This window comes from Mustelus asterias, chromosome 10 (assembly GCF_964213995.1).
Source record: "Mustelus asterias chromosome 10, sMusAst1.hap1.1, whole genome shotgun sequence".
Taxonomy (NCBI): Eukaryota; Metazoa; Chordata; class Chondrichthyes; order Carcharhiniformes; family Triakidae; genus Mustelus; species Mustelus asterias.
Genome location: NC_135810.1, coordinates 90,611,960 through 90,632,514, shown reverse-complemented (window position 1 = coordinate 90,632,514; position 20,555 = coordinate 90,611,960). Strand labels below are relative to the sequence as shown.

The following is a 20,555-nucleotide window of genomic DNA, read 5'->3' as shown; positions in this document are numbered from 1 at the left end:
GCAAAGTCTAAACTGAATAGCACAGTATACGACCCGAGGGAACAGAAAACCCGATCGCCATCAGCCGCGTGGGAGTCAAGGGAGCCGCCACCTTGGACACTAGCGACCACGTGTGAGCCCGGGGAGCCGCCATTGTGGACGCCATCGGCCGCGTGGGAGCCAAGGGGGCCGCCATCTTGGACGCAGCCGACCGCATGCGAGACAAGGGAGCCGCCATCTTGGACGCCGGCTGATGACTCTTCGGGATCTACGGTGGCAGCGATCCAGCTGGACCAGTCTCGTCCACATCAGCTCGCCAGGTCTATGATGGACATACAGGTAAACGGCCGCGCGGGAAATTGCTTGTTTGACAGCGGGAGTACGGAGAGCTTTATCCACCCCGATACTGTGCGTCGCTATGCCCTTTCGGTACGGCCAGTCAAACAAACCATTTCCTTGGCCTCAAAGTCCCGCTCCGTGGATGTCATTGGGTACTGTGTGGTGACTCTTACGGTTCGGGGGACCGATTATGCAAATTTTAAGCTCCTGGTGCTCCCACACCTCTGCATTCCCGTACTCTTAGGCCTCAATTTCATGACACATCTTAAGAGTGTCATGCTACAGTACAACGGGCCCCTTTCCCCGATCTCTGTCTGCAACCCATAGTTCCTGGACTACCCACCGCGCACCACCTGCGGCCTTTCGACCCTCCAAGTCACCCGCCCCCCCCCCACCTCTATTCGAACACCTCACCCCCGAGTGTAAACCCATTGCCACTAAGAGCAGACGGTACTGTGCGGGGGACAGGACCTTCATTAGGTCCGAGATCCAGCGGCTCCTGAAGGAAGGGATCATTGAGGCGAGCACCAGCCCTTGGAGAGCGCAGGTGGTAGTAGTCAAAACTGGGGAGAAACACCGGATGGTCATCGATTATAGTCAGACCATCAACCGGTACACGCAGCTGGATGCGTATCCCCTTCCACGCATATCCGACATGGTCAATCGGATTGCGCAATACCGGGTGTTCTCCACGATCGACCTCAAATCGGCCTACCACCAGCTCCCCATCCGCCCGTTGGACCGCAAATATACGGCTTTCGAGGTGGATGGCCGCCTCTACCACTTTCTTAGGGTTCCCTTCGGCGTCACCAACAGGGTCTCGGTCTTCCAGTGCGAAATGGACCGAATGGTGGACCAGAACAGGCTGCGGGCTACCTTTCCGTACCTGGATAACGTCACCATCTGCGGCCATGATCAGCAGGACCACGACGCCAACCTTAACAAATTCCTCCGTACGGCCGCTCTCCTAAATCTGACCTATAATAAGGAGAAGTGTGTCTTCCGCACTCACCGCCTCGCCATCCTGGGATATGTGGTGGAAAACGGGGTCATCGCCCCCGATCCCGACCGCATGCGCCCCCTTATGGAACTTCCCCTCCCAACCACGCTTAAAGCACCAAGGAGATGCCTGGGCTTCTTCTCATACTACGCCCAGTGGGTCCCTAATTATGTGGATAAGGCCCGTCCGCTTACCAAATCCACCCTTTTTCCCCTGTCGGGAGAGGCCCGCTCGGCCTTCAACCGCATCAAGGCGGACATCGCAAAGGCCACGATGCACGCTGTGGACGAGTCAATCCCCTTTCAGGTGGAGAGTGATGTGTCTGACTTTGCCCTGGCCGCCACCCTTAACCAGGCGGGCAGACCCGTAGCCTTCTTCACATGAACCTTTCAGGGCTCGGAAATCCGACACTCCTCGGTCGAAGCGGTGCGACACTGGCACCACTACCTAGCTGGCCGACGGTTCACCTTGCTCATGGACCAACGTTCAGTGGCTTTCATGTTCAACAACGCGCAGAGGGGCAAGATTAAGAATGATAAGATACTGAGGTGGAGGATTGAGCTCTCCACCTACAATTACGATATCTTATACCGGCCCGGGAAGTTCAATGAGCCTCTAAACGCCCTGTCTCGCGGAACATGTGCTAGCGCGCAGGTGAACCAACTACAGACTCTCCACAATGACCTCTGTCACCCGGGGGTCACCAGGCTCTACCATTTTATTAAGGCCCGTAATCTGCCCTATTCTGTTGAGGACGTCCGGTCTATAACCAGCCACTGTCCGGTCTGCACAGAATGTAAGCCGCACTTCTATCGGCCGGACCGGGCACACCTCATAAAAGCCACCCGCCCCTTTGAACGCCTCAGCGTCGATTTCAAAGGGCCCCTTCCTTCTTCTGACCGCAACATCTATTTCCTCAACGTGATAGATGAGTACTCCCGATTCCCCTTTGCCATTCCCTGCTCGGACATGACCTCGACCATGGTCGTCAAGGCCCTGCACGGCCTCTTCACCCTGTTCGAGTACTCCAACTATATCCACAGCAACCGGGAATCCTCATTCATGAGCGATGAGCTGCGTCAGTACCTGCTCTCCAAGGGCATAGCCTCGAGTAGGACTACCAGCTACAACCCCAGGGGTAACGGACAGGCGGAGAGGGAGAACGCGACAGTCTGGAAGGCCGTTCTACCAGCGCTACGGTCTAAAGGCCTTCCAGTCTCCAGCTGGCAAGGAGTACTCTCCGATGCACTACATTCAATCCGGTCCCTCCTGTGTACGGCCACCAACGCCACCCCCCATGAGCGGATGTTTGCCTTCCTCGGGAATCGCACTACCGTCATGGCTGGCGTACCCAGGCCCAGTTCTGCTCCGGAGGCATGTACGACCCCATAAGTCAGACCCTCTAGTTGAAAAAGTCCAGCTCCTCCATGCCAACCCCCAATATGCCTATGTGGTGTACCCCGATGGGCGGGAGGACACGGTCTCTATCCGGGACCTGGCGCCTCCGGGTGCCCCGGAGCCCACTATGACCCCCCACCCCACACCCCTACACCCCTCTGTTCAGGTAGCACCAGGTCCGCTTACATCTTTGCCTATTGTACGCAGCTCGCCTGAGCCCCCGGAGTCACCACGCAGGACCAGACCAGAAGGGACGACGGCGGATTCGAGCGGCTCCACCCTGCCACCGGCAGCAACCCCCCAACCGGTACTGCGGCAGTCACAACGACTGGTCAAGCCGCCCGACAGGCTGAACCTGTGAAGGGACAACGCCTCACCTCAGCTTGTGACTTTTCTATGTATATATGCTCCTGTACATATGCTTCCACCCACCCCGCCGGACTCTTTTTTAAAGGAGGGATGAATGTGGTGAACCACTGTTACTACATGTATGTGCCTGGACACACCCATGCTGCACCTGGCCCGAGACTCTTCCCTTTCCACCTGAGACCCTTCCCTTTCCACCCAGAGTGGGGTATAAAGGTGATGGTCCCTCCTCCTTGTCTCAGTCCAGACCAGGTCAGCTACAAGGGTGTGCTCCTGTTCTCTGTGAATAAAAGCCTATTAGTTTCCCTCACTCTCAGAAGTCTTCGCGTCGTAATTGATAGTGCATCACTGATGTCAGTGAAGTCAAGGCTTCCCTGGTTCTCATTCACAGACTTTACCTGAGACAGGTGATGTCTTAGCTTCAGGCAACTCAATAACAAATGCAGTTTGAGTCACACACCCTAGCCTTGGATTGAATTTTCTCAAAGATATGTTGGTTTATTTTGGCAGTGATAGATATTCTCATTTGATGGCACTTTTGGTTGCAGGCAATTAGCTGAATTTTGTCTGTCAACCTGAATGATTATTTAGTATTTTAAATACATCTTCTGGCTTCTCTTTATCATCTCCAATAATTGCAGAGAGCTTAACTCTCCAGTTACGGCAGGGTGGCATAATGGTTAGCGCTGCCGCCTCACAGCGCCAGGAACCTAGGCCTTGGGTGACTGTCTGTGTGGAGTTTGCACATTTTCCCCGTGCCTACATGGGTTTCCTCCGGGTGCTCTGGTTTCCTCCCACAGTCCAAAGATGTGCAGGTTAGGTGAATTGGCCATGCTAAATTGCCCCTTAGTGTCCAAAGATGTATAGGTTCGGGGGATTGTGGAGTAAATGTGTGGGGTTAAGGGGTTAGAGCAGGAATAAGATGCTCTGTCGGAGAATCAGTGCAGACTCAATGGGCTGAATGGCCTCCTTCTGCACTGTAAGAATTCTGTGAGTAACTATTAATAGTTCAGCCTTGAAATTTGGAGGATGGACATTGCCTTGTGAATTCGTTGCCCTCAAGGTACCTGTAGAGAGATTCAACAGTAATACAGGAGCGGCATGGTGGCACAATGGTTAGCACTGCTACCTCATAGCGCCAGGGACCCAGGTTTAATTCTGGCCTTGGATGACTGTCTGTGTGGAGTTTGCACGTTCTCCCCTTGTCTTTGCGTGTTTTCTCCGGGTGCTCTGGTTTCCTCGCACAGTGCAAAGATGTGCAAGTTAGGTGGATTGACCATGCTAAATTGCCCCTCAGTGTCCAAACATGTGTAGGTTGGGTGGATTAGCCATGCCAAATGTGCAGCGTTACAGGGATGGGATGGGCCTGGGTAAGATGTTCTTTGGGAGAGTCAGTGCAAACTCAATGGGCCGGATGACTTCTTTCTGCACTGTAGGAATTCTATGGTTCTATGGTACAGTGAGGCAGATCTCTCTGCTTCTGAGACAGTCCGCTCCAAAACAGTGCTACTGAAACATACAGGGCCATAGACCCTTCTAAATCTACTTGAGTATGTCAGAGATGTGTCACCTATGCTTCACTAAGAAGGTTTTTCTGCAGCTCAGATTATGCACAAGATGAGCCATCTGTTAACCAAACAGCAAAGTAGTTCCAAGATGCCGGAAACTAAATGAATTCATCCACGTCAATAGATGTATACAGCGTAGCCCAGTCTGACTGACAGTGCATCATTCAGCTAGGGTGTGATGTCCTTGGAAGGCGTGAAAGACTTTCAATTGTGTGTTGCATTCTGAAAGTATATTCTATCATGGTAGGAGATGCATAACGTGCAAGGAACCCAATGGTAAATTTTCATGAAGGTGCAGGAATAGGTGACAGCAAAAATGGAAAAAGATAATGGATTACATTTCGTGGCATGGAATCTCAAACCATTGGTTGAAATATATCTTAAGCTGCTCAGAGTAAGAGTAGAAATTCTGCGGGGATTTTCCAGCCCCACCCTCCTCCGGGATTGTCTGCTCTCACTGAAACTCAATGTTCTTTTGGCTGGGCCCCACATTCCCCATGGCAGGACCTACCATGGCACGATCAGAATCTCTACTATTTCCTCCCTTGCCAGCCTGAAATATATTTCATCTGATGGCTATAGGCATGGGGTTATTCAAACCATCCTGTACCCAAGGGGTAAAAGCCGCAAATATATCTTCCTCTCAAAAAGGGTAGAGGATAGGGATTTCAGCTGCTATTGCTTACCCTGTCTATAACAAAAGCAGTCATTCAGAGATCCATGCTCTGGGGATATGGGTTCAAATCCCATCATGGCAGCTGGTGGAATTTGAACTCAGTTAATAAATTTGGAATTGAAACTATCATCGACCATTGTAAAAATCCATCTGGTTCACTAATGTCCTTTAGGGAAAGAAATCTGCCATCCTTACTTGGTCTGGCCTAGATGTGACTCCAGGCCCATAGTAAGGTTGTTGACATGAAATAGCCCAGCAAGCCACTCAGTTCAAGAGCAATTAGGGATGGGCAACAAATGCTGATCTTGCCAGGCATACCCACACACATATGCCATGCAAGAATAAAAGGTACAAATGAGATTTAAGAGTATGTTACCAAAAATAATTGGTGCTGTTTTCTACTAAGAGGCTAAGAGTTGTTAAAAATTGATTTGTTCAAAATTATGAGGGGTCTACAACATGGATAGAAAGCACTGACTTTCATTAGCATAGGGGTCAAAAACCAAGGCGCATAGATTTAAACAAACTAGCAAAAAGATTAGAGGAGAGTTGCAATTATTTTCTATGAGAGGGTGGTGGGAGATGGGGGGGCGGGGTGTGGGGGGGTAGGGGGGCAGTAGGGGGGCAGGGGAGTGGTGGTTTGGAATTCATTGGCTGAGTGGTTGAGACAGTAACCTTCATTGTATTTGAAAAATATTTGGATATGTCCTTGAAATACAGTTACCTAAAAGGCTGCGACCAAGATTTGGAAAGTGGAGTTAGACTGCGTGACTCTTTTTCGACCAACTCAGACATGATGGGCTTCTTGTGTTGTAAATGTTCAATTTCTACTCAGCATGTGGCATTGTCGGGTTGTTCTCCTTTACCAGTGTGTTTAAAATGTGCAATTTGTTCTGCATCTGTTCCCAAGTACTGTAGACGAAGCACACAGCATTAAGCTGTGCCAGTCTCTTCATTCCCACCTTGGGCAGCAGCACATCCACTTTACTGCTCTACACCTACCCACACACTCAGACCTCTACATTTCTTTCATTTCATTTTCATCTTCCATTCTCTACCCCTTCCATTACCACACTCTGACAATGGCATGACACATATGTTAAATTAATTTTAAAGCTTTATAAATGTGAAGTTATATTTATCCTTCTCCTTCCCAATATCCCATACACAATTGCTTCTTCCTAATTCCTTCCTCCTCTCCTAGGAGGTAGTGGCGTAGTGGTATTGTCACTGGATTGGTAATCCAGAAATCCAGGGTAATGCTCTGGGGACCCAGGTTCTGATCCCACCACAGCAGATGGTGAAATTTGAATTCAGTAAACAATCTGGAATTAAAAATCTAATGATGATCGTAAAACCATTGTCGTAAAAAACCCATCTGGTTCACTAATGTCCTTTAGGGAAGGAAGTCTTCCATCCTTACCCAGTCTGGCCTACATGATGCACAGCAATGTGGTTGATTCTTAACTGCCCTCTGAAATGGCCCAGAAAACCACTCAGTTCAAGGGGCAATTAGGGATGGGCAACAAGCGCTGGCCCAGGCAGTGACGCCCACATCCCATGAAAGAATAAAAAGAAAGACTTACACGAGGGCAGCCTCAGAGCAACAAGTGGGCATCTGCAGCTTACTAAAGACTGAAACCCAGTATATGTTTGTTCATTCTGGCGTAGAGGAAACTCCCTGTGCCCAGTTCTGGTCAGCTATTTTCTAGGCCTCCATATTTTAAAATAAAACATTGTTGGCTTTGCACAATATTTTTTTTTCTGGCATCGTTTCCACAGTTTATTGCATGAGAAACCTTATTGTCGAATGTTTCCATAGAGCAGATTAACATTGTTAGGGATGGAGCTGAACTGTTTCTTGATCAGGTGTGGACAGTCACCCTCATGGCTCACCATGCTTCTGGGAAACATTCCATGCATTTTTGCCAGAATCAATCCATCGAGCAAAATAGCTCTCGAAAATACATCAGTTCCAGGTGCATTTGAGCAATACTGACAAGTATGACATGTTTTCGTTAAATCAGGTGTGCAATTACAAGTGTACATACAACATTCAGCCTCAGTGAGATTCAAAACACTGTTCATACAAAGGAAGATTATTTTTGGAGTTCTCTCTTTCACCTGGCTTCCTTTTATCTCTGAAACTGCAGCAGGAAAGATATTTGCACACAGAAAGGATTAAGGGATTTGTGTTCAATTTTTGGAAGGTTTATTTGAACACAACTAAACCAAACCCCTCTGGGAACAATACAGTCGGAAACATTTCAGAGCAGATCGTGTTTACAATTTGCATCCTGGTGACAATGTTTTCAGGTCTATAAGCCAGGAAATTTCACTCATCCATGGTAATCATGGCGACAGGAGCTCTCTCCCTTGCAGCATTTAAATGAAACCTTGAGAATTAGAACATAGAACATAGAACATAGTTAGACCAAAAAGGCAGTATAACTGTAGAGGAATCTATAAGGGGAATTTTCCCAACTCTTTTTTGGGTGGCACAGTGGTTAGCACTGCTGCCTCAGCACCAGGGACCTGGGTTCAATTCCGGCCTCGGGTCACTGTCTGCGTGGAGTTTGCACATTCTCCCCATGTCTGTGTGGGTTTCCTCCGGGTGCTCAGTTTCCTCCCACAGTTCAAAGATATGCGGGTTAGGTTGATTGGTTATGCTAAATTAACCCTGGTGTCAGGGGGAATTAGCAGGGTAAATATGAGGGTTATAGGAATAGAGCTTGGGTGGGATTGTGGTTGGTGCAGACTCAATGGGACGAAGGACCTCCTTCTGCACTGTAGGGATTCTATGATTCAAAAAGATATCATGATTTAAGGGGAGGGGAAGCTAATGAGAGGAAAATACTTATTTAAACAAATAATAATCTTTAAGTGAGCAATAAGCTGATCTGAAGATAAACCCTGAGGGTTTGTCTTCCGGCGTCAGTAATTACTATCATTATAACTGACTGAAAATTAGGCTGGAGAATTATGGTGCCTTCTTCATGGTCACAATATCCATTTTACTGCTACTGCATGAAATAAACAAATGCTTTGCAATATTGCTGCTGTATCTTTTACCTCCACTGGGTGCCAAGTAAAAATATATGAGGAAACTGGGGTAATACAGAAACTGTTTTTCTACTCTTTTCCATTCTATCCGTGGTCTTCGTACATCGCTGGCCAGGCCAGTATTACCCATTCCTAATTGCCCTTGGGCCGGTGAGGCACGCTCGTGAACCGAAGTCTTGGGAGCAAAATATGTTTTTTCCCAGCTAGAGGAATTAATGCACAATTAAAAATGTATTCAACTAAATTTTAGTGAAAAGAATATCAACAGCGGAGGATCACAAAAACGGGCAATTTTGCTCACCACAGCACAGTGATGAAGAAGGGTCATCATGTTCAAATCTATGACCCTTCCTTGCTGGTAAAGCGCCATATGACCAATGAAGTTTCTTAAGTATAAATAGTTCTTTCTGTGGTTGGTAGCATTCTGTTCACCAATAATGTCACTTCGTCACAAGTGGACTCAGATATTTTTATTTTAATGTAGATTTCAAAAATATCTTGACTTATACTTAAGGCTCTTCTGGTCTCCTCAACTAATATGGAACAGATAACTTGACCATTTGTCTGATTGTGGGATGTTGCCAGTACAAAATGGCGGCTCCATTTGCCCGTATTGAGGGTGGCCAACTTTCAGCCTGTGAAATAGATCCAATCTACTTCATAATTCAAACAGCCCACTGAGCAGCTCCCAATTAAAAATGTGCATAAATGTATAAACCATTTATAAATCTATAAACCAATAATAAATAAAGTTAACAAAAGTGGCTTACTCAGCCAGTAAATGCCAATGTTCATGATTCATCTTGGCTCAGAAGTGAGATACAGAAATCATATCCAGCCCACTCATTAATTGTTGCACAGGAATACAACCACTGCTTTGAAAAGTTGGATACTCTGGCTTCCATCACTTAAAAATCGCTTCACCTCTAAAAACAGAAAATCATTATGGAGAGTATTTTGAGAGATTTGAATAAGGTTAAAGGTGCTATATAAATGCATTTTCCAAAACATTTTTTTAATTACTGTGGAATTGGTAAAAAAAATACATAGCACATAAAAGCATAATATCCTAATCTTTGTCTTTGCAAGTGTCAATATGTAATTATTCATTTAATTGGCCTATTATTCACAAACCTCTACAGCCTCTCAGTCAGTGTAAACATCCGATGTGTACCTTTCTAAATAGATCAATATTTGCTTTATAGCAGAATGTATCCACACATCTTTTAAATTAATATTTTAGATGCAAGTAATATTTTCAAAATTGTAGAAATATTCTTGTAAATTTATTTCATTGCATTTTAAGTACCAGTGGCTAATATGAATATCAAACCAATATATTATGACATGATTTACAATATCATACTGAAGTGCTTATAAATATTTATACCACAAGAATCATTTCAGAGGTAATTTGTCACCAGTGATTTATGTGCCTTTGAGCTGACATGAACTACATTAGAACGTTTACATGTCACTTTATGGAAAATGTCAGTGAATTTATTTAGTCAATTGACCGTGCAACAGTTAACAGGATGATATGTCAAAAATTGGACATGAAATAGAAGTTGTAGCCTGAACATAAGGTTCATCTAATATCATGAACAGTAAAATTAATTCATCACCTTGAAATCGGACAGGATTTTTTTTGCCTCCTTTCGATCCTGGAGCACACAGATTACATACATAGAAAACAGAAGCAGGGGTAGGCAATTCGGACCTTCGAGCCTGCTCCGCCATTTGCTTTGATCATGGCTGACTATCAAAATCAATATCCGTTAAACGTACAAATAGCCCTAGATTTCCACTTTAAAGGACTGGAAATAGCAGGTTGAAAATTTCCCAACAAAATCTTTTTTCACCCTGAAGAACTTTTCAAATAAATCCTAAAATAAAAGCTATTGGGAGCTACAAGACAAAGATTTGGCATTTTTAAACCTGAAACATGGCAAATTGCTACGTGTATTTCTGGTGGAATGCATAATTTGTATATATAAAATGCATGGATTGAATTTATCAATAGAATATCAATCACACGTGGGGATGGTGGTGTGATGGCACTAACACTAGACTAGTAATCCAGAGGCTTATTCTTTGGAGACATGGGTTTAAATCCCACCAGAGCAGCTGGTGGAGTTTAAAAAGTTCAACAAATAAATCTGAACTATAAAGCTTTTTTCAATAATGGTGATCATACCAATTATCATCAATTGTTGTTTTAAAAAAACTCAAACGGTTCACTAATCCTGGTGTATATTTAAGGTTGAGATAGATTTTTGATCAGTAAGGGAATCAAGGGTTACAGGAAAAGGGCAGGAAAGTGGACATGTGGAATGTCGGATCAGCCATGATCCTATTCAATGGCGGAGCAGGCTCAAGGGCCTGAACGGCCTACTCCTGTTCATATTTCTTATGGTCATTTGACCTTTACGGAAATAAATCTCCTATCCTTACCTGGTCTCACCTACATGTGACTCCAGGTGCACAGCAATATGGTTGACTCTAACTGCCCTCTGAAAAGGCCTAGTAAGCCACTCAGTTCAAGGGCAATTAAGGACTGGAACAAATGCTGGCCTTACCAGGAACACCCACATCCCATGAAAAAAAAAATCTAAATGAATATGGAACTAAATTTGAATTATCACATTTTTTACATCTTTGATTTATTCTTTGTATTTCCAGCATATATGACCGACCTAAGCATGTTCAGAAAGAAAATGTAAAAATTATGAATTACAGTAATTTAATGGAAAACAGCACCTTTCCACTTTGAATATAAAAGAGGAAATTTACATATAAAATTAGAAGGATGGTTTAATAACATCTTGAGATAAAGATTTTTTAAACAGTAATTTTGTCAATAAAATCCTCTTTAAAACAAACTTCAACAAAGTGAATAAGATTAAGACACTTTATCAGCTATTGATACCTGGGATATTAAAAATGTTTCTAAAGCACATTCAAAATAAATCTCAGCTATATTAGAAACAATAGCGGTCACAACCATACAACCTGTTCCTTGAACCAAAGGCATTATTTATAACCATGATGTAGCTATACCACTCAAATGGGTTTATTTAGAGCACAATGATGTTTATTGTTAAAATAATCACTTGAAACCACAAAGTGGAATGTAATGATTAGCCCTTTATACCTGAAAATGGAAACACGTATTACTTCTCTTGACAAATTTTTAGGCTTTTCCATGATACTGGAAAAGATTGGGAGATGAATGTGGCTGATGCCTGGTCTATTTTATGGGCTTGCATGTTACTTGATAGCTGAATATAGTGCAGTTTGACCTTTGCAGAAGAATACCAAATGTTTTTGTCATAATTACAGAAGGTATTGGGAGAAGATATTTATAGGTAATTACTGCGTTAAGAACATTGTGATGTTTTAATCGATTTTTCCCTCATGACTGTTTAAAGTTTATTTATTAGTGTCACAAGTAGGCTTACATTAACACTGCAAATGAAGTTACTGTGAAAATTCCCCAGTTGCCACACTCTGGCACTTGTTTGGGTACACTGAGAGTATTTAATATGGCCAATGCACCTAACCAGCACATCTTTGATTGTGGGAGGAAACTGGAGCACCCGGAGGAAACCCATGCAGAATGTGCACACTCCACGTGGAATGACCCAAGCCAGGAATCGAGCCTGGGTTCCTGGAGCTGTGAGACAGCAATGCTAACCACTGTGCCACCCACATTTCAGAAATGTTTCACATTGGTCTTAAAAATCTTTGTAGCTACTGAACGGCTGATTTTATTGTAATTAACCAAACAATGGTGTGATTTAATTCATGAGAAACAAAATACTCCTCTGGTTTCCTTACAGCACCATGTTAAAGTAATTTTTAAGAACTTTAATTATTGCCAAATTTCATACAAAACATTTCTTCACAGTAGAAAACATAAATTACATTCAAGTAGTCAAGGGTAACCAAGGGGATAAGAGTGAGGAACTTAAGGTAATTAATATCAGCATAGGAAAAGTGAGAAATTTAAGGGATTAAAAGCTGACAAATCCCCGGACCTAATGTCGTACATCCTAGGATTCTAAGAATGGTAACTGCAGAGATATTGGATGCACTGGTTATGCTTTTCCAAAATTCCCTGGATTCTGAAACAGTCCCAGGAGATTGGAACTCCAGAGGGTGAGGGAACACAGAACTACAAGCCAGTTGCCATAGTTGTACAGATCTTTAGTGAGACCATACTTGGAGTAGTGTGTGCAGTTTTAGTCTCCATATTTAAGGAAGGATTTGCTTGCATTGGAGATGGTGAGCAAAGGGTCACTAGATTAGTTCCTAGGATGAAAGGGTTGTCTTATAATAGGATAGAGAGTAAACTGGACCTATACTGTCTGGAGTTTAACAGAATGAGAGAGGATCCTATTGAAACATGCAAAGTTGTGAAGAGGCTGGATGGCGTATATTCTAAGTGGGTGTTTCTCCTGGTTGGGGAAATCCAGAATAAGTGGGCACAGTCTCAGGTTAAGGGGCCGATCATTCAGAACTGAGATGCAAATTCTTTATTCAAAGGGTTGCGAATATTTGGAATTCTGTACCCCAGCGGGTTGTAGATTCTCCACCATTGAATATATTTAAGACTTGGATAGACAAAATTTGGGTCTCAGAGAATCAAGGGAGTGGTCAGGAAAATGGAGTGGAGATCAGCCATGGTTGTATTGAATGGCAGAGCATATAGTTCACTCCTGCTCCTTTTTCTAATGTTCTCACGGTATCTTAACACTGAATATACCAAATACAAATTCTACATTGGTCTCTGTTTCAGTTGTTTTTTATTTTCCATGACACTCATTACAATCTTTTACCAGATCATTAATTTTATCAGTTAACCTGTTAAGCAAATGCATTTGACTTGAGCATTTATATTTTACACCACAAGTTAAGGCTCCTGCAGTAACTTCTCTGGGCCAGGCTCTCCACGCAATGAACATTTGTAAGAAATAAGTGACTGCCTGATGTCAAGCACAACAAGGGACGACCACATCACTTGAAACCTAACTTGTACTTTTGACCAATTATCAAATTAGAAAATACTGGAATTGTACTGCAAGTCATTAAGTAAATTGCTTTTGGTTTCATGATTATATCAGAATTCAAATCAATGCTTCATTCCCTTCTGACAAAAAAAACAATAGTACTGAGAATTACTGAACTTCCCATATGTTCATTAATTAGTACAAGAATAAATCTAGAAACTTTGTACAAAGATCTTTATACCAATATAGAAATGAACACATTTTCTATTTAGTCACAAGAATAACTAATCACTGCTTGTATAAAATGGTATTATCTCCAACAAGCAGTGCTGCAATCAGTAAAACTCATTACACATAAATGAGTGGCTATAATGTTTTGAATATTTTATCAAAATCCTTAAACTAAAATTGGCAAAAATTGCATTCTCAAACAGAATCCACAAATTATCTTTTAAAACAATTATAAAATTTCAGTGGCTAATTACAATTTAATAATGGCAACAGAGAGGCTGTTGTGACGTCTTGCACCAGGTTTCCAAATCCTGTGCAACCTGCCATAATTACACTCCAGTCTCCTTCGATCTTTAGCTGCTTTTTAAATTTTTATGACGGTGCCATTCTCCCAAGTTTATACCATACTTTCAACATAAATGATTGTTCCCTTCACATTACTGCAAGAATCAATAGATTAGTGCTCTACAATGAAGGCTCTTCTACACCTTCTAAAAAGTCATTACTAGCAACATTGGAAATGCTATTCTTACCATTTTAAACAAAAGTTATTAACAAACAGTGAATAGCTACATTGTCAACAGGGATTACATGAGCTTTGGAAAGTAATGAGATATTTACCTTTCCTCAAGTAAACCCTACCTCAAAAATCAATCTTACAAAACCTCGACATTACTCCATCCTCATTTAAAGCTACTTTTATAATCTTGCTGGAGGTATAAAGTTTGCAAAATTCTGTTTGCCATCCATTGGGCTAGATAATTTTAATGTCAACTTCATAAAGTGGCTCCAGATTTCACTTTGGAAGAAAGAGCCTGCTTGAAGCGTCGTTTTAAATCTTGCATGTTTGGTGACTTTGGTCGTGGAATAATTGATCCTCTGCGTTTTTCTCCATTATTGTTCATATGCAGTTTGCTCACTTCTTTGTAGACATGCTGAAAAACATCATATACGTCCTCATAGTTTTCTCTGGTGGAGATTTCTAAGAATGTTGTACCAAGTTCATTTGCTAATTGGATTCCATCATTGGTCTGAACTTGTCTGGCATGCAATAGATCACTCTTGTTGGCAACAATGATCACAGGGACCTTTGTGTCAGGGTACATTTTGCGGATATTCTGGTACAAGGGACGAATCAGTTTGTAACTGTTGTAGTCTGTTATTGAATACACCAAGATGAAGCCCTCAGCCCAATGAATACACCTGGAGACAAGGTCAGGAAAACATGCACATTCTCCTTGAACCTAAAAACAAGAGAAATTCATCAGAAAACAGCCCATCTTTAGATAATCAAATTTAAATAAAAATTGCTGTTCTATAACTGAATAATATTATTTTAGTTTTTAGAAAGGTTTCAAATCAAAAAATGGAAGGTTGATTAAATTATCCTTCTTGCTAGTTACTATCCAAATAAATTGCAAACACTAAGAATGGCTTCAGGAATGCTTATCCATTATTGACATCAAGTAATATGTTCTATTTTTCCTGATATTCTCACATTCTTATTCAACATTCCCAAAAAAATATAATAGTCAGATTTTAAACAATACCTGGACACAAGGTGTGTCTTGCACTTGCAGTGAAAGCTGTTCTCCTTCAATATGAACTTGTCTTGAATAAAGATTTCCTGGGAGATAAAAATAATGGTTGTTAGAAATTATTATCCGTTCACTTTGAGTGTTCAATTCTGGTTGAGTGGTTTAAGAAATACACACCTGTATTTGCTTCATAATCCCCAATAAACCTCTTCGTTAAGAACCGAACAATCAATGCTGGAAAGAAATAAAAGGAAACATTATTTCAATGCCTCTACTATTGCAGCCATTCCTTCATTTGCATTTGAGAAATGATAATTGTTCATCGAAGGCCTCAGATTTACGTAGCTGCTTTTGTATCCAGCAATTAACAAAAAAAACAAAGTTAAAACAAATTGATTCAGCAGCCCTGTATCAGCCTCTCTTTTAAAACAAAAGCAGCTTTGATACGGGTTTTCTGACATACTAGATCTGCCAGTTCTGGTTGGTGTAATCCTCGGAGAAACTTGTCGGATTCACTAATGCTGGCCATTGTGATTACCTGTTGTTGCTGGATCTTTTCTCTATTTCAAGCCAGTGGTGTTACGAAGGGTCAAAACTAACAAAATAATTTAAAATGAATTTGTTAGGATGAAGAGGAACAGCCAGAGATCAAACCTACATGGTCCGTCTCCACACTTCAGTCAAATATGGGACATTTGGTAAAACTCACCATAATGCAACAAAATTACATATAACCACAAAGTCATTTAAGTGTAGCACAATGTGACCTGCTTTGCTTTATTACTAATGCAGTGTGTAAACATTTGATAGGCCTGCTTCTTTATGCACTTTAAAAAAAACATATTTCTGTTTTAATTATTTGGGCAGTTGCAAAGGATAGCAGAATGTTTGAATCCAGCTATGGATACACCTTAAATTCTTTATTTATTTCAAGGAGATTGAGGCTAGAATCACTAATAAAAAGGAGAAATGCATTTTCATATGTAAAAGTTATACATAACTGTTTATAACTACAGCCAACATACACTTACATAGCTCCTTTAATAAAGTAATGCAACTATAATCACATCAGGTTTTGTGAAGGAGTTCAGCCCTGACTTGCAGTATCAAGGTTGGAGATAACTGATCTAGTTCACTTGATCTCTGTTGACAATTCTTTAACTGCAAGTGGCTTTAGTCTAAACAGGAAGTTACTGTTACTGTTAAACTAACATAGATCTGAAGTTTGAAGATATACCAGTTCCGGCTGAGGAGTAAAAGAACACAGCAAAATTTCTCTGTGAAAAGAGCATTACATCTGGCTATTAAAATAAATCAGAAGTCACATTAATGATATCAAATCTCAGCCTTTTCTGATTGTTCCTAATTATTAACCAGGGCAACATTTAGCTTTGGGATTCACCAGGGTAGACCCCAGTGATTTATTGTACTCCTGTACATCCTATGTTATTTCTATTTTATCTGTCAGGAAACTGGGAAGGAAAAAGACAACAAACTCATGAGCCACTACTCACTCCTAAATAATAAGGGTAATTTTCAGTAACAAGACTGTCCAGCAATTACACCAAACAGAAAACAAACGTGCAGTTTTGAAAAGCAGTTTTTTTTTAAGAATTAGCCTTGTAATTAGCTCATTCAGTACAATGCAAATAGCAAATATTTAATTTCAGCAAACTGCCCAAGCATTTTAAAGCCAAGGCAAAAAAGACCCAGTGGCTGTTAATATTAAATGAAAATTTTAGTTAATATGCTTATGCATTGTCTCACTCATGCACATCGTACATTTGTGTATACATATTCAATAGCCAAGGTGAAGATTGTGCATTTGTCAAACCTGCTATCAAAGCTTAATGATTTTTCTTAGCTCTGCCAAAAATATTTGTAATGGGAATTCTACTCACAATAGATGTATTTATTGAAACTGGTCACTATTCGGGTTAGTTCATGTGTGCATGTGTCCAGCTTTATTGCAAACCTTTTGAAAATATCTTTGATATATATGGGAGTACCTCAAAGCCAGCAAAGACCATGTGAGGAATGGAACATTTTCCTTCACTAAATTTATACCCGCGGACAGCATGAATAATGCCAACTTGTTAAAAACACAGGAGATGCAATTTGGTATTGAGACTTCCCTCGGTGTTACTCTTGCATTGCAATTCAATCTTAATGACTGAAAAGCACCCCCTTACTCCTATTCCAGCTGGTGCTTTCATTTTCCACTGTATCACTGTTGTGTTTGAAAGTGAAGCAGATAATGAATACTGATACCGCAAGCAGTTTTGTGTTATTGACTCCCATACACTAACAACTGCTTAGGTAGAGTATGCCAACCTCTTTCATACAAGTTCTCCATTCAGCTATTTAGTCCTATTATTTAATGCAGCAAGTGGAGGATTGAGTTAGCATGCCAATTATGACAAAGTGAAAATACTTTATGAATATTAAAGAGATCTGAATTCTACAACTCCAGATGGTCTTTAATTTGGCCAAGATCCTAATTATGATTTCTGTAGATACAGTCCTGAACCCCAACATCCACATGTTTAATTAAAAGGATCACAAGCCAGTTCCCAATAGGTGGCATTATTCTAATCATCGAATCCCTACAGTGCAAAAGGAGGCCATTTGGCCCATCAAGCCTATACTGACCACAATCCCACCCAGGCCTTATTGCCATTACCCCATATATTTACCCTGTTAATCCTCTGACACAAGGGTCAATTTAGCATGGCCAAATCAACCTAGCCCACATATCTTTGGACTGTGTACCCGGAGGAAACCCACACAGACATGGGGAGAATGTGCAAACTCCACACAGGCAGTGACTCAAGGCTGGAATTGAACCTGGGTCCCTGGCACTGTGAGGCAGCAGTGCTAACCACTGTGCCACCATGTCGTTCTCCTCACTTATCTTGACCTTTGCATGTAGAATAATTCCCATGTTTTAATAACTGTGCTCATTTGGTATTTGTGTATGCACATTCATTGTGCATACACATTTTTTAAAAACTGGTTCCTGCCCAGTAAGTGAATTAACTACTTTAAAGAAACAGAATAAATGGCAGGTAAAAATGGGCCAAATGAAAATAGCATTCACAGCAAATTAGATCTCTTTGCATTGGACTGAACACTATAAGCTTTCAAAGCAGTATAAAAGGTACTTTATGTGCTGTATGGGGATAACCCCAGGTACTGGCCAATACTCAGTTGGTCTCACTAATAACAGATTACATGATCATTAACTCATTGCTGATTTAGAGATTCTGCTCTGTGCTGATTGGCTGCCAGTTTGACATTACAACAGTGACTACACCTTTAAAGTACTTGACTGGCAATGAATCATAAAATCCCTGCAATGCAGGAGGAGGCCATTCAACCCATCTAGTGTGCACCAACTTCCTGACAGAGCATCTCGCCCAGGCCCTATCCCCATAACCACATGTATTTCCCAATCCTCCTAACCCACACATCTTGGACACTAAGGGGCAATTTAGCATGGCCAATCCACCTAACCTGCACATTTTTGGACTGTGGCAGGAAACCCGAGTACCCAGAGGAAACCCACACAGACAGTTACTCAAGGCTGGAACGGAACCCAGGTCCCTAGCACTGAGGCAGCAGTGCTAATTACTGTGTACATGTCCTGAAATTGTGGAAGATTCTGTATAACAGTGAGTCCCTCTCTCTCCTTGGCCAAGTCTTTGATCACCAGTCTTAGTATCCGTTTGTGGCTTGCTGTCAGATTTGCTGATTAGTTTCTTGTAAAACGCCTTAGGGCGTTTCACTAAGTTAAAGGCGCTACGTAAATGCAAGTTGCTATTATTGTTTTGTTGCCACCCAGTCCTAACACACAATTCTTCTATAGTTTGTGGTACTTGGCAGTGAAAATGAGTCACTCTATCCTATTCCGAGAGTGAATTTCAGAGTCCGTCCTCAAAACTACCTTTTCAATGGACCCAAGCTTCCTCCAGGAAACAAACGACAGCCTTCAAATATTACAGGATTGTTATGCAGAAGGCCATTTGGCCCATCGTGTCTGCACCGGCTCTCCAAAACGAATAATGAATAGAAAAAGGAGACAGGCTGGGAGACACAGCGCACTCCCAAGTGGGAGACTGCTCTTACCCACAATGTCCAATCGCTATCCCCGGGCACCAGGAAGAATCACATTCCATCTGTGTGGGCTGAATTTGATCCTACATTTCTGAATGAAAAAGACTGTGGCTCTGTTCCCCAGAATGTGGACTTTGTTACGTGAGCTTTAAAGCAATATAAAATTGCCGGAACATTATACTTAATTTTATAATGAAATGCTCAATACAGGAATTATATTTTTAATGCCTCGTATGCTGGTTCATATTTGAAAGCTTCGATGGTAAACCAAGTCCATCAAATACTTGTATCTATCTGGCGAGATTGCAGAGCTTCGTTAAATGCAACTTTCGAGGTGAAAATCCCAATATAAATGTCCTTTCCTATGACTGAGAATGCTGTTCATTCATACAATGGGCAGTTTGGTAAGCGTTTCCCCAGTATAAACATGCCTTACCTGTTTTCCCTACAGTGCTGGATCCTAAAACAGCGATCTTGATGTCCCTGTTCATCACACTATCGCATGACTCGGGGATTGGAACTAACAGTAAGTTCGTCGACATATTATAAAGACGCATCGGTCCTTTGCCAATCTGTGACCGCCTCCAGGGAATTGCAGATAGAGGGCCGATCCGACTCCGGCCAAAGGGGAGAAGTCAAAGCAAGAAACTCAAACAGTGTGATTGCCAATCTGCTGATCAAGCAGCCAGTTTCAGCGCCAGTCCCTGTCCGGCCTTGCTATGTGTTTGGAGTCAGGGCACTGCTCCCACTTCATATACTGAGTGTGGTGGGCGAGCCTCCTCCCACCGCTCACACACACCAATGCGGAGCCACTGACGAACACAGCAACGTAAATGGCCTGAATACGTCTGCCCGCCCGCCTGCAGCAACATCCTCACAACACCCAGGGTTAAAGGGGACATTTTAAGCTGCCTGAAAGCGTCGATAGTAACAAACGTTTTCATTTTCACTCCTTCGCTTTATTCAACCATAACCTTTCCTTCCTCCAGTTTTGGAAATAACGCCTTTTTGTGGCGGCCACTATGGAGCAGTTCTGAATGACATGGTGCAATGGGCCAGACTGATGTGGTCAAGGCATAGCAGAGCCCCATTCAGCCTGGCTAGGCACAGGCCCATACTAGCAGCTAGGGAGGGGGTATGGTCCTGGTTATTTACTGGACCACTCATCTGGACACCTGGCTCATTCCCTCCAGAGATACGAGTTCAGATTCATAGAAAGCATCCTTTCAGGTCCATCACGCATCTGGTCCCTCACGCAAACCGGCCTCC

The 20,555-nt window shown here is 42.4% G+C and overlaps 1 protein-coding gene across 1 annotated transcript; it reads right to left on the bottom strand.

Moving 5' to 3' along the window:
* Positions 1-12,252: 12,252 nt before the first annotated feature.
* LOC144500069 (ras-like protein family member 11A) lies at positions 12,253-20,055 on the bottom strand. The gene is made up of 4 exons (XM_078222842.1): positions 19,723-20,055; positions 15,348-15,404; positions 15,183-15,259; positions 12,253-14,876 (listed from the first exon to the last, which is right to left on the bottom strand). Exons 1-4 carry the CDS (start codon positions 19,841-19,843, stop codon positions 14,409-14,411), a joined length of 723 nt encoding a protein of 240 aa, XP_078078968.1. The 5' UTR covers positions 19,844-20,055; the 3' UTR covers positions 12,253-14,408.
* Between the last annotated feature and the right edge of the window lie 500 nt (positions 20,056-20,555).

Bases quoted from the DNA above. Each gene is read 5' to 3' on its own strand.
- LOC144500069 (XM_078222842.1), bottom strand. From the start codon at position 19,843: ATGCGTCTTTATAATATGTCGACGAACTTACTGTTAGTTCCAATCCCC. The intron at 15,260-15,347 runs GTGTGTATTTCT...TTTATCTCCCAG, and splicing joins GGATTATGAAGCAAATACAG to GAAATCTTTATTCAAGACAA. The intron at 14,877-15,182 runs GTATTGTTTAAA...TCTTGTTTTTAG, and splicing joins AAGACACACCTTGTGTCCAG to GTTCAAGGAGAATGTGCATG.